Below are 14,562 nucleotides of genomic sequence, written 5' to 3'. Positions count from 1 at the left end.
TTGAGATGAAGGATCTTGGGAAAACTCATTTATGCCTTGACCTGAACTTAAAGCATTGTTCTGACAGTACTTTGGTCTACCAGTCGAACTACACCCTGAAGGTGTTACCTTTGAGTATACCTATGATCTTCCATACGCTATATGCAAATGAGACCCTTGAACAAGTTATGAAACCCGAAGTTCCATATAGGAGTTCAACTTTGCGTTTTGTTGTACTTAGTTCATTAGTTAGATAAGACATCTCCTTCGATGTTGATCTATTGGTAAAGATGCAGTACTGCGCCTACACGCAACCACTAAATTGGTATTAAAGACGTTTTTCCACTACCCTAAAAGGTACTACGGATTTGGCCTAATCCTAACACATCTCGAGCGAATCCAATCCCCTAATCCTCGAAATGATGCGTGCCTTGTTTGTTATCCTGACGCTAGTTACTTATCAAGCCCGCACAAGGCAAAATCCCTGAATGGTTATGTCTTTACCGTTAGGGATATCGCAATATCTTGGAGGTTCACGATATAACTTTAGTTGTGAAATCTTCGAATCATTCCAAGACTCACCTTACTTCACTAAGCCACACGTGAGACATGGTTAGGAACTTTTGACAGGAGAATATTTAGGTGACGTAGTTAGCTTGTTTTCTTACATTTATGTTGTTAGTTTATAGTTATTTTAGTATTTTAAGCTATTTTCGTGTGTTTGTAGGTCCATATGGCTAAAGTAGCAAGAATGTGCATTTTGGAGCAAAATTGGACTTGGAATAGATAGCATATGCTTGGAGCAAAAGGAATGGACGAAATTGAAGACCTAAAGATGTTAGGAGTCCTAATCAAAGAAGGATTCCTAGTCAAAGAAGGATTCCTACTTGAAGTAGGAAAGTTAAGCCAAAGTTTCCTATTTTGGTTTGACCTTTTCTAATCCTAAAAGCCCCTAAGTTCTAGCAACATTGAATGACTCTTATGCACTTTAAGACACAAACAAAACCTTCATTGCACCTTTATTGCCCTTGCCGTGGCTTGCCTAAACCTGTCCCTTCCTTGCCGTGCAAGGGGGATTGTTTATTCCCTATTTTGTGTCAGAAGATCACATTCCCTTTTAATCCTAGTCAATGCCGCACCTTACATTCCTATTCTATCCTAAATCTTTGCCTAATTTCAGCCTTAAATCACATTCCTTCCCTTTTCCTTTTGGATTTCTGATTTTAAGTCTCATTTTCCTTATGGATTTGGGGTCTAATTCTTTCCTAAACCATTTAATAAAAGTTAAGATCCTTTCCCTCAAACAAATAGCCTTTACCACACCCATAGAAAACCCTATTCATTCATATACACAACCTACCATCCTTCATCCTTACCACCAACCTTTGCCGCAGCCTTCATTCAATCTTACACCATTCCCATACTTTCATACCTTTAACCACACATCGATACACCATTCCTATCCCTTGCCGCACTCCCTTACCAACCTAAATCCATTCCTAACCCAGAAATACATCCAAAATTATCCCTAAACCCTTTGTGCCATAGCATAGCAAGGAAAAAGAAGAGAAGAAGAAGCCTTGGACGTTTTTGCATTCAAGTTGAAGTGTTGGAACGTTTTTAGGTGTAATCTATCTTTTGTTTTCAATGTTTAATTCAAGTTTTCTTTGTTTTGTTGTGAACATGAGAGGCTAAACCTGTTTTAGCTAGGGGAGGCTTTGAAACCATGATTATGTTTGTGATATGAATTGATTAATTCCAGTTGTGATTTCATAAATTGTGAATGCAATTTACTTAACCGTTTGATGGAGAACTTATTCTTGTATGTTGATTAGGGAGGCCTACTTAATTTGCATGCTTGAATTTGGTGCTAGAATATAAGGGAGTTTCACATAATCGTTACAAACTTATATTCACAAGTAGTTAAGATTGTTTTCACAATCATGTTAAGTAAATTCCTTGCATGAGTATCATGATGTCATAGTTACGAATGCTTTGTCAATACTTATGATTTTCATAGAACGTAATGATCTTTGATTATATCTCTATTATGATGTCATGTAGGGAACTTTTAAAGAATGCTTGGGTTGTCGAATGATGTCATCCAATCCAATAACTAAAGGAGAATCTGAGGGTTAATTAGTGATGTCACGGTTAATCTAGGGTGTTGAGGTTCATGGTTTATTGAGAAAACAACTGGAAATCAATTTGTGTTCGAATGTATCATGTGTGGAAAAGAATCCTCTAGCTAGCTAATCATCCATAGTTTTTCCCAAGTTCATCCAAACTTTGCTAAGTCTTTTAGTTACTTGTTTTTGTCTTAAATTCGTCAAAAATCTTTTACTTTGTTGTGTCAAATCTGTCATGTTGTGTGTTTTTAGGTATTTTGAGTCAAAACCAATTCTATTTTCGTCCAAATTAAGTCCTAGAGTCTAAGTTGAGTCTATTTAATTTTTTTGTGTTGTTTTGAGTCTTTTGAGTTTGTTTTGAGTCATATAAGTTTAGTTAAGAGTCTTTGAGTTTGTTTAAGTGTTTTTAAGCATATCTTTGTATCTTTAAGTCAGTTTTCATTAGATTAGTAATCCCTCCTAATCTCCGGCCTAGAACGATCCCTACTTACATCTTTACTACAATTGTCGATAAGAGGGTTTAATTTGAGTGCTATTATTTATCACATCAACTGTTGTTAAGCATATTCTAAATACTTGTTGTTTTCATCCATCGTTGAGTCCCAACGATGATCCATGAAGACTATGCCGCATGTATCAACCTGACCAAGCCATGATACATCAATGAAGTCAACACCAAGACATATTGCGTCTACATCAGCTAAGCATCAGGAGATTGAAGTCATGCAAGCTGACCTTAGACAACCTTGTCGACCTCTACACGACATCACTGCCGAAGTCAACCTTCTAGAAGCTTGTTCGATGAATTGGTATGCCTAACTATCATATGCAATGTTTGTAGTTCTCATTTGGAAGTTTTGTCAAACTCAGGGGGAGTATCCAGAAGTATACTCACTTGATCTTCATGTACTCTTTTTCCCTACGATTATGAGCATTTTTCCCACTGGGTTTTTGCTAACTAACTAGGTTTTGACGAGGCACCCATCTTGGGCTGATCATACCCTTATGGGCTCTTCTACTTACGTCCAGAAGACGTATAATTTTAACTTAATGCAACTTCTCACTTTTCTCCTTAATATATGGGTTTTTCTCCCACCTTTGGTTTTACCATAGCGAGGTTTTGTGAATTTTATTTTTTATGCATTCTTCCATTGTTTTGAGACTTGTATTCGCTCATTGTGTCGACAACTTCATCAAATGTACTTGCTTCATTGTTGAAGACCTAATGCGCCATTTGTTTGAGTATTTACACACTCAAGGGGGAGTGTTGCAGTCCTATTAGATTAGGAATGTGATTGTGTAAATCCTAGTGTATCTAGGAATATCTTTGAATATTCCCTTGGGTAGTTAATATCCTATTAGAGGTGTAATCCTATTAGGGTAAGGATTTAACCTATCCTAATACAATAAATAAAGGCATAATGAGGTAGAATAGAACACACATCACAATTACACATCTCTCTCTTTCTCTCTACTACGCCGCACTCCCTCTCTCTTTCTCTCTTTCTCTGTCTTTTATATAATTCAGTAAATTAGACCTACAATAACAGGGATACTTTTGTCATAAAAAGCTGAAATTAAAAAATAATAAAAGCAGTTTTCTTCCCACTATCGTTCGAGAAGAACCAGCATACTCGAAACGAAAAGAAGCCGTCGACGTCATCCCACACAAATGAAAATCAGTGGACGGTTTTTCATTCACTTGCATAGTGGATTACAGATACAAGAATTGCTCCTCTCTTTCAGAATCTTATCACGCAGTATACTCTCTGAAGAATTAAGAAGGTTGACTATAACTTCTTTTGGAATCTTTTTTAAGATGCTTGAAGGTTTTCCTTAATTTAAGAGACTTGGGCACGACTTCTATTCTTGAAGAAAACATTCTTAGCAGTTAAGAATTTTAAACATTTCTTTTATAGATGGGAACAAGCATTTTGAAAGCCGAAGCGAATGTTGTGTTGAGAATGAATCCCATAAGGATAAGAGGAGGGATCTTGCATAGACTTATAAGTAAGTTGGTTTTATGATGGAACCTCAACTTTCTTCATGATATCAGAGCAGGTTGTCCCACATGTGAAGTCAAACGGCTACACGTGCTCTATGTCACCTCGTTGTGCTGCCCACATGTGTCAGACTTGAAAATTCGCTGCACGTGAAGGGGCGCGTGTTGAGAATGAATCTCATATTGATGAGAGGAGGGATCTTGCATGGGTTTATATGTAAGTTGGACCTCTCCCCAAATTGACAATTAGTTTTATGGTGGAACCTTAACTTTTTTCATGTTTTGCACATGCAATCACAAAGAATGTAAAACTCCGTGAGAAAATTGTGTTGCGGCAAAAAGAAGAAATCAAGATCCAAAATCGATCTGAATCAAATGTTTGAGTGAGTTTGTGGTTTAATCACCATCTACAGGTTTGAGAATTTGTATCCCTAACAATTTTGAAAATTTATCTTCCATTTTATGGGTTTTCAGAATATTGGATGATAATACAAGTGGAATCGTTTTATTCTCAAACGGTAGTTTCTTTGCTTGTGCTTACTAATTTGTATGGTATATCGGCAACATTAGTTATTTAGATTCAGTGAATTTTGTAACAAATTGGAGTGTGCATGATTCCTTTTTTCACGTCACAGGTGGAAAAAGCTCTACTTCACAGCGTGCTACTCGTAACGTAAAGAAGAGTTTGAAATATTTTTTTAGTTGTCAATTAGGTCATTGATTCAGTCTATTCCCAAATATAAATGTGAAAAATAAAATAAAATTCTATACGTCATGTGTAGAGTGCAATGGTTGAAAAAAAAAATCTTTCGCAAGTGCGCAGAGGAAAACTAGTAATGTAAAAATGCTTTGATTATAGAAAGGTTGTCTAAGTATTTTTTTTTTTTAATAAAAAGGGTTTTGTGAAGATTTGTGAGGATGGTAGGAAGCTGTTGACGAGGCATATATTCTAAAAACTAGAAAGTGCCGGTAATTACCTCGCCTTTCCAGATCCGAGCTTGAAACTGGAATCATACATATATCCATCCCGATCAGTTTCAAATTCTGCACACACTCCTAAACCAATTTTCAGATCTTCTACAAGAACAAAAGAGAATGTCAGGCTACTCACACCCTCCTCCCGGCTATGGCTATGGCTACGGCTACAGCTACGGCAGCGCTTCACCTCCAGGTCAACCCTACGGTGCACCGCCGCAAGGGCATCTCCAACACCAACAGCACCAGACAGCCCAACCCTACGGTGCTCCATCTGCACTGTACGGCTCTTCATACAAGCCAGAGAAGCCGCACAATCCAGCTAAGCCTCACAAGAATCAAGCCGGCGGAGACGGATACCCCACGCCTGCTCCGAGTTACGGCAGCCTGTTCGCGGCTTTGGTTCCGTCGGTGTTCCCACCGGGCACGGATCCGGAAATCATAGCTTGCTTTCAGCTGGTAGATCAGGACGGCAGCGGCTTCATCGACAACAACGAGATGCAGAGAGCTCCGTCGTCGTACAATCAGAGCTTCAGCTTGAGGACTGTTCATCTTCTCATGTACCCCTTTACCCAGACCAACACCAGGAAGGTCGGTAACAATTTACAAACCCTAACAATCCATGCATGCATATCTGTGTAAATTTCTCGTCGAATTTGAAATTTATGCTCACCGTCTACTTAATACTGTTGAATGAGTTTAATTTCTGATATTTATGTCAATCAATTGTCCAAATCTCAAAATGTAAACTTATTGTGATAAATAAAATGGTGAACGTTACCATCTTTTGAGAGTGATGAATGATAATATTCTCGTTTCAAAGAATTACTTATTTGGAAAGAGACCATCGCCATCATGGTGACTTAGTCCATCATATCATATGTAAGTTTTTTTTTTACGAAGCATGACATTTCATTAGTGGACGGGGACACCACTATTAATATGCTAATTTGCTACAATTTATCTTTCTAGCTTTCAGTGTAGCTCAATTTAGACCTGGCAATTTCTTACACGACCCGTTAACACGACACGTAAACGACACGAAAATAACGGGTTTCGGGTCAACACGATAACTAATCGGGTCATTATCGGGTCACACGATAATAACCCGTTAATAACGGGTCCTTAACAGGTTTACACGAGAGTGACACGCGGGTAACCTGTTTCGACACGATAAGAAAAATGCTATTTTGATGATTTTAATTTTTTAAACTACTAAAAAAAACTTACTATAAAATGCAATAGATATAATGAATATGTATATATTGTTTATTAATTATTATTCTATATAAACTTTAAATTTTAAGTTTTATTTATTTATTTATTTTTATAGTATATTATAGGCAAAGATTGAGATTAAAAATCATAAAACACATTAAAAATAAAAATATCAAGTAATATAAAAATACCAAACACATAAAAAAAATTATAATAATTAATTTCCCGCCTAATATTTCAAGAGTTTCATCCATTTCCCGCCTAATGTTTGGGAAATTTTCCAGCCTATATCCATCCATTTCCCGCCTAATATTTAACCCAAAGAAACTCTAAGTGTTAGTTAATGTGTCGTTTTGATGGGATACGCATCCTATGAAACAAATTTCAATGATCCAACCGTCAAACTTGTTTATATATGCTTCGAGATCGCATACACCAAAATTTGCAAAAAAAAAAATATTCAGAGATCAAGAAACGAGACAAAACTTTTCAACGGTTATAAACGAAAAATCACGATTTAACGGTTGTTTTAACTCTGATTTTGATGATTTTTTTACAGCTATACTCTTTGACCCTATATGAATATAATGAATGAATTCGATCTTCAATTTAAAATATTTACATTGGTGGATACCACAAAATCTTATGTTATACTTGATAAAAGTATAAATAAACTCTCAAGTATTAGTGAATTTATCATTTTGATGGGATACGCATCTTACAAAACTAATTTCAACGATCCAACCGTCAAACTTGTTTATATATGCTTCGATATCGCATACACCAAAAATTGCAAAAAACAAACATTCAGAGATCAAGTAACGGGACAAAAAATTTTGACGGTTATAAACGAAAAATCACGATTTAACGGTTATTTTAACTCCGATTTTGATGATTTTTTACAGCTACACTCCTTGACCCTGTATGAATACAATGAATGAATTTGATCTTCAATTTAAAATATTTATACTAGTGGACACCACAAAAACTTATGTTATACTTAATGAAAGTATAAATAAACTCTTAAGTGTTAGTGAATCTATCGTTTTGATGGGATACGCATCCTACGAAACTAATTTCAACGATCTAACCGTCAAACTTGTTTATATATGCTTCGAGATCGCATACGCCAAAAATTGCAAAAAACAAACATTTAGAGATCAAGTAACGAGACAAAACTTTTCAACGGTTATAAACGAAAAATCATGATTTAACGGTTATTTTAACTCTAATTTTGATGATTTTTTACAGCTACACTCCTTGACCCTATATGAATACAATGAATGAATTCGATCTTCAATTTAAAATATTTACACTAGTGGATACCACAAAATCTTATGTTATACTTGATGAAAATATAAATAAACTCTCAAGTGTTAGTGAATCTATCGTTTTGATGGGATACGCTTCCTATGAAACTAATGTCAACGATCCAACCGTCAAACTTGTTTATATATGCTTCAAGATCGCATACACCAAAAATTGAAAAAAACAAACATTCAGAGATCAAGTAAAAAGACAAAACTTTTCAACGGTTATAAACGAAAAATCACGATTTAACGGTTATTTTAACTTCGATTTTGATGATTTTTTACAGCTACACTTCTTGACCCTATATGAATACAATGAATGAATTCGATCTTCAATTTAAAATATTTACACTAGTGGATACCACAAAATCTTATGTTATACTTGATGAAAGTATAAATAAACTCTTAAGTATTAGTGAATCTATTGTTTTGATGGGATACGCATCCTACGAAACTAATTTCAACGATCCAACCGACAAACTTATTTATATATGCTTCGAGATCGCATACGCCAAAAATTGCAAAAAACAAATATTCAGAGATCAAGTAAAAAGACAAAACTTTTCAACGGTTATAAACGAAAAATCACGATTTAACGGTTATTTTAACTTCGATTTTGATGATTTTTTACAGCTACACTTCTTGACCCTATATGAATACAATGAATTAATTCGATCTTCAATTTGAAATATTTACACTAGTACTTGATAAAAGTATAAATAAACTCTTAAATGTTAGTGAATTTATCATTTTGATGGCATACGCATCCTACAAAACTAATTTCAACGATCCAACCGTCAAACTTATTTATATATGCTTCGAGATCGCATACGCCAAAAATTGCAAAAAACAAACACTCAGAGATCAAGCAATGAGGCAAAACTTTTCGACGGTTATAAATGAAAAATCACGATTTAACGGTTATTTTAACTCCGATTTTGATGATTTTTTATAGCTACACTCCTTGACCCTATATGAATACAATGAATGAATTCGATCTTCAATTTAAAATATTTACATTAGTGGATACCACAAAATCTTATGTTATACTTAATGAAAATATAAATAAACTCTAAGTGTTAGTTAATGTATCGTTTTGATGGGATACACATCATATGAAACTAATTTCAATGATCCAACCATCAAACGTGTTTATATATGCTTCGAGATTGCATACGCCAGAAATTGCAAAAACAAACATTCAGAGATCAAGTAACAAGACAAAATGTTTCGACGGTTATAAACGAAAAATCACGATTTAACGGTTATTTTAACTCTGATTTTGATGATTTTTTACAGCTACACTCCTTGATCCTATATAAATACAATGAAGTAATTTGATCGTCAATTGAAAATATTTATAGAAGTGGATATATACCACAAAATCTTATGTCATGATGATCTATGAAAATTGAGGATTTTGTAAAAGGAATAACATGTAAGCTTTGAGTTCCATTGGCAAGGTTACATGGTCGTTTAGATTTTTAAAACCCTCCAAATCTCATGAACAATGTTATTTATTTTAGTGAAAAATTAATAAAATTAATAATAATTATTGTAGAAGTGTGAAAAATGTAATCACTCGTAATAAAAAGCTTTACAACTTTCATTAAGGGGTCAACTCCGAAATTTAGTATGCATATACTGATTTAGTATTATGTTTTACATTTTTTTGGGTCAAATTATGTTTTTCATTTTCATTTTTATTGATTTAAAATATATTTTTCTTAACGGGTAACGGGTCGGGTCATATTACCTGAAAATATTAACGGGTTGATTCGGGTCGGGTCATATTACCCGTTTACTTTAACGGGTACTACACGACACGACCCGTTAAGCTATCGGGTATGACACGAAAACGACACGAACACGAGAAACACGACACGAATGCCAGGTCTAGCTCAATTCACTACTAGATAATAATGATGTTTATTGTGTGTGTGTGTGTGTGTCTGTGTTGGGAAAGAAGGGAGTGGGTCGCTGCACTTTTCTACAATCTTCGAAGTTGGAGGGCAATCCCCAGAAATCCCGTCTTTTCTTTTTAGCTTTTGTTTTTGGGCCGTTTGATAGCATTTTATTTTCAGTTTTTTAAAATTAAAAACTAAAATGTATTTGGTACTATTTCAGTTTTCAGAAAATGAAAACGAAAAAATCAAAAATTCAAAACTAGTTTCTTGAGTTTTTGGAAAACCAAAAATCAAAACTTAAAAACTACTTTCTTGAGTTTTCAAAATGGTGTGTTATCCACACATCCTCTTTACTTCTTACACACTTCTTATTAATTTTTATCCATTGATATTCTTAAATCCATTCGATCTGAAGGTCAAAAAATAAAAGGGTGTGAGAGAAGTAAAAAACCTTCCAAATTATGGCATTGAGTTCACTTTTTTGTTTTAGTTTTCATTTTTTTTTTTAAACTGTAAGTAGTTACCTTACAAAATTTTAGTTTTAGTTTAAAAAAAATGAAAACTAAACACTAAAACCAAAAACTGTAAAATAAAAACTCAAAACGACATGGTTATCCCACGGCCTCTGAGATTTTGTGTTTTAATGTTTGTTGGAAATTAACTGTTTTGTAATTGGTGTGGTTGATCGGGGTATATTTGATAGGTTTGACCGAGACAGAAATGGGTCAATTGATGCAAATGAGTTGAGACATGGAGTGCTGATCTGGGATTTGCCGTCTCACCTGTAATTTTGGAACTGCTGGTCTCTAAATTCGACAAGACTGGAGGCAGAAAGAAGGCCATTGAATATGACAATTTCATCGAGTACGTTTCCTTTTCCTTTTTTTTTTTTTTTTTTTTTTTTTTTGCTGTCATTCTTCTGTGGGATTGGTTTGAGGATCAAATTCTTAAGCATTAGATATTTATTGCATTTACTTTTGATAATATTTTATAGGGTAATGATAAGAAGACTAAATTTATAAACTAAATATGTAAATTAAATGATATGAAAGTTGATGATTAACGTGTTTATTTCTTGTTTGTGACATATCATTTAGTTTACAAATTTAGTTTACCTAACAGCTTATCAATGTCTGATTATTCCTTGTTCGTTTGTTTTGGTAAAACACAGGTGCTGTCTGACTGTTAAGGTGAGTTCCATTTTCACTAAGGCATATATTTTGTGTACGTAATTTATAGCTTTAATTAGGGAACATCTACTCAGTCATTTGGCTTTAAATTTTACTCCTGCTTTGATCTTTGTGCTTTATTAATCTGTTCTTGCTATCTAGCGTATTTTAAAAGCAGCGGCGTGCAAGTTTATTCTGATTTATGCGTAGTTTGCATGATTGAGTAGTCAAAACTTTAAATTATTGCTGCAGTTAGTTGACAAGCATTTCAAAAAGAGAACAAACAACCCTTTATTTCTGGTGAGTTTTAACGAAACACTTCTGGTACTGTTCACTTTTAACAAAAAACCACATTTTTACCTTCCTGATACTATTAACTACACCTTTATTTATCTTTTTTCATTAAAACTAAAAAAAATTTAGATTTTTCGTTAATTTTCCTTTATTTTTTTCTTTGCTTTATTTCTCCTCTGAGAAACCATAAAATTGTTGTTCATCACTGGTTTTCACAACATTAACAGCTTGCAAAAATGGCTTTCATTATCTCAAGAGGACAAGCAGTGGGTTAACCGATAAACTGTATACTTAATGGAATGTTTTGTTTTCTGATTCTTGTGTCTTGCAGGGATTAACGGAGAAGTTTAAGGAGAAGAACAAAGCGTACACTGGTATGGGAACTTTCACTTATGAGGATTTCATGTTGACTGTCCTGCCATTCGTCATTGCGTAGGTTGTGTGTTGTTAAAGGCTTTATGAATTTGGTTCAGGGTTTTACAGTGTATTGTAATATCTAGTTCTTTCTTTCCTGTTTCTTAGTGGAGTGGAGTGCTATAGGTATATTTTCTCACTATATAGCTTTCATATAATAAGGTTTCGTAGTCTGGTTTTACCATGTTTTTAATATTTGTGTCAGTTTCCATTCAAAGGTTGATGCGTTGGAAATAAAATTTTCTTTGGCTAAGAAGTGAGATGATTTTGACATAAAAATTAGACTTGGTAGTGATTTTCTTTAGGAAGTCTTAATAAAAAGAGCTTTCTACTATTCATTCTTAATCAAAATGACATTCTATGTATGAAAAGTCTATAATAGGTCAAACTCTTCTCTTTATTTACTCTAATGCCATTATTTTATTATTGTAGTAGGGTTCATAATAATGTTGACATTTCTGTCTGATTAAAATACATTATTTTGCATGATGCTATTTAACGTATGTTAATTTGCTACTAGCTCTTTATGCTTCCATCATGTTGTTGATATTATGCAACTCTTCTTCTGTCAAATTGTTCTAGTACTGTTCATCGCCTTCTACTATCTATGCATCTCTTTTTCTATCTTCTTTCAACTTGTAATACATATTTGTTGTTTCTCCTTTGAAAATTTGAGACTTCCAGTAGGGCTGATGACTGAGTTTTGTCTTACTGTAAATATGCATTTCTTCTTTTTCTGCTACTAGTAACATATCATACCTAAAATCTTCAAACTCATCTAAGGCTAGCATTTCGATCCCTCAAAATCTTAGAATATTTTTATATGAATGAGTCCATTTATGTGGGGAGATAGAGGATATTCTAAAGGACTCTTTATTAATCATGGTTATATGCCTAATTTTCTCCTTATGCATATGTTCATACCAATCTGGATGACTGCTAATAAAACTTATGCAAATTTGTTTCTACTGTTCTAAATAATCTTCTACAACTTTTATAAGTTTTCCAGGAAATTATTCTAGTTGGAAAATATGATTAATGAATATTTTATCAAGATAGTCAAACTCTAATAGTAAGGCTGGGGTAACTTATACTACATTATGTTTTTTCTAATGCTCATAACTAAAATGTCATGGTCTAAAATCTCTCATGTTAATTATGGTCACAACTATGCTAACTTTTGGTTTACAAATACAACTCTATATATGTACTATCACAAAGACATGGTGGATACATCTTTGCAATAATATCCATCCTTGATTTTGGATCAAAGATGGACTGATATAAAGCACATTATAATTGTAATTGTAACTCTTTCATGGACTGTGATGCTCTGTTCAGGATCATATTTTGCATATCTTGTGACATTATTCTTAATTTTGCTTTTGAAATTTCTTTTAATACGATATCATCTATTACTCAGTCTAAAGATATATTTCTAAGAAAACTTTCATATCTTTCTTGTTTTCTTTGTCACTCAGATGCTGATACTACTCATTATTTTGATGCTTCTCCATTTCAATGTCTTCTTCTAAGAGCTCAATCTTAATCTCTTTTATGGGCTCATTAGCCTCTTGTTCTATGGGTTCAATAACCTATTTTTCTTTATTCTTATGCTGATCAGTTTCCAAACTTATTTTCAATTCTCTTTTCAAGGTGTCACTTGCCTTTTACTGCATTCTAAGAGATTGGAGTTCTTGGTTCATTTTGGTAAACTTACTCAGTAATGACTTATGGTCTCTAGAAATGACTTGAAGGTTGTGCTTAAGAGAATGAATATGATGTTGACTTTGATGGAAATTAAAATTAAAGCTATCAAAGTCTTGTTCTAAGGTTCTGATTAGTTTTTCATGACCTAACCTCATGCTTGGCTGTTTGATTTGGATATTCCAAAAATTATCTAAGATAAATTATTGCTTATCAGAGAGTTTTGGTACCCTTGACCTATAATTCAGAGTTAGATTTATGATTCATTCAACAAGAGTGCCATTGAAGTTGAAAGTAGGTATTGGTGGTGATGCTGGTCTGCTTATGCTATTTTGGAATCCATTGAATGATGGAGGTCCATGGTGCATTATTATGCTATTGAAATGTGCTCTTCTGCCTTGTGGTCTTGTGTTATTTGAGGATGATGGTCCACGATATTCCATTCATGTTCAGCGAATTAATCTTGATAAGATATCAACTAATGTATTGTCACTACCTTTTATATGTTCAAAAATTGGTTTAAAATCATTTCCTGTAATTGAATCAATAAAATTAACCTATCTTCGGGCTGCCTGTTTATTAGCATGTATCTTATTATAATGAGAAACTATATTTTGATAATCTGTTCTAATTGTAAATATTCCAACTAATCTGCAAGCTGCCTTTCATGCGTGGTCGCGCCCTCTGTCGATAGACTTAAAGTCAATATGGATGGGCCTGGAACAAGGATCTTTGCACTAGTGGAGTTGGGACTGTTGTCAGGCACTCAAATGGGAGGTGTATTGCGGCTGCTACGTGAGTTTTTGAGGATGTTTTATCCCCCATCCAAACTAAGGTGTTGGCTACTAGAGAAGGGCTTGGTTTGGTGGTTAAATGGGGTTTACACAATATTATTCTCGAAAGTGATTCATTTTAGATCATTTCAGTTATGCATGATGTGTCTTCTAATGTGTCTCAAATGAGACCTATTAATGAAGATGTGAAGCACAAGCATTTGTTATCAGTGGATACTGAAGCTACTGCTGCCCATACTTGCAGCCAGGCCAATTCTGTCACACATTGACTTGCTCATTTTGCTCTTCATTTTGGAGAGGATTGTACTTGGTTAGATAAACTACCTATTATTGTTTGTGATCTTATTGAGGACGAAGCCTCCTTCACTTTTACTGTCTAGCCTTTTGATGACTTTAATGAAATATATGTCGTCTTTATTAAAAAAAAAAAAAAAATTTAAGTTACAACCAAGCCACCTAAATCCAAATGGCAAATCTGATAGTGCTACAGACGTGGTAGTTCGCTCATGTATATGAAGTATTCCTTGTGTTGTTTTTTTTTTAGTTATTCCCTTCCTCTGCATCCTAGCAGAGCACCTTGCTTAGTTTCCCTTGACTCTAGCGACGACAATGGTGCAAATGGAAATTTGCTTCATTAGAGAAAAGTGATCAACTTTGTTGCTTT

The 14,562-nt window shown here is 34.1% G+C and overlaps 1 protein-coding gene across 1 annotated transcript; it reads left to right on the top strand.

The window, feature by feature from the left end:
- Positions 1–5,004: 5,004 nt before the first annotated feature.
- LOC137711888 (uncharacterized) lies at positions 5,005–10,711 on the top strand. The gene is made up of 3 exons (XM_088684574.1): positions 5,005–5,676; positions 10,224–10,384; positions 10,692–10,711. The coding sequence occupies exons 1-2, from the start codon at positions 5,206–5,208 to the stop codon at positions 10,227–10,229; spliced, it is 477 nt and encodes a 158-aa protein (XP_088540700.1). The 5' UTR covers positions 5,005–5,205; the 3' UTR covers positions 10,230–10,384; positions 10,692–10,711.
- The last annotated feature ends 3,851 nt before the right edge of the window (positions 10,712–14,562 follow it).

This window comes from Pyrus communis, chromosome 14 (assembly GCF_041283825.1).
Source record: "Pyrus communis isolate YQ-2024b chromosome 14, ASM4128382v1, whole genome shotgun sequence".
In the NCBI taxonomy this organism is placed as follows: domain Eukaryota; kingdom Viridiplantae; phylum Streptophyta; class Magnoliopsida; order Rosales; family Rosaceae; genus Pyrus; species Pyrus communis.
Note: the sequence above shows the minus strand (reverse complement) of the source record. Positions and strands in the feature narration are given on the sequence as shown.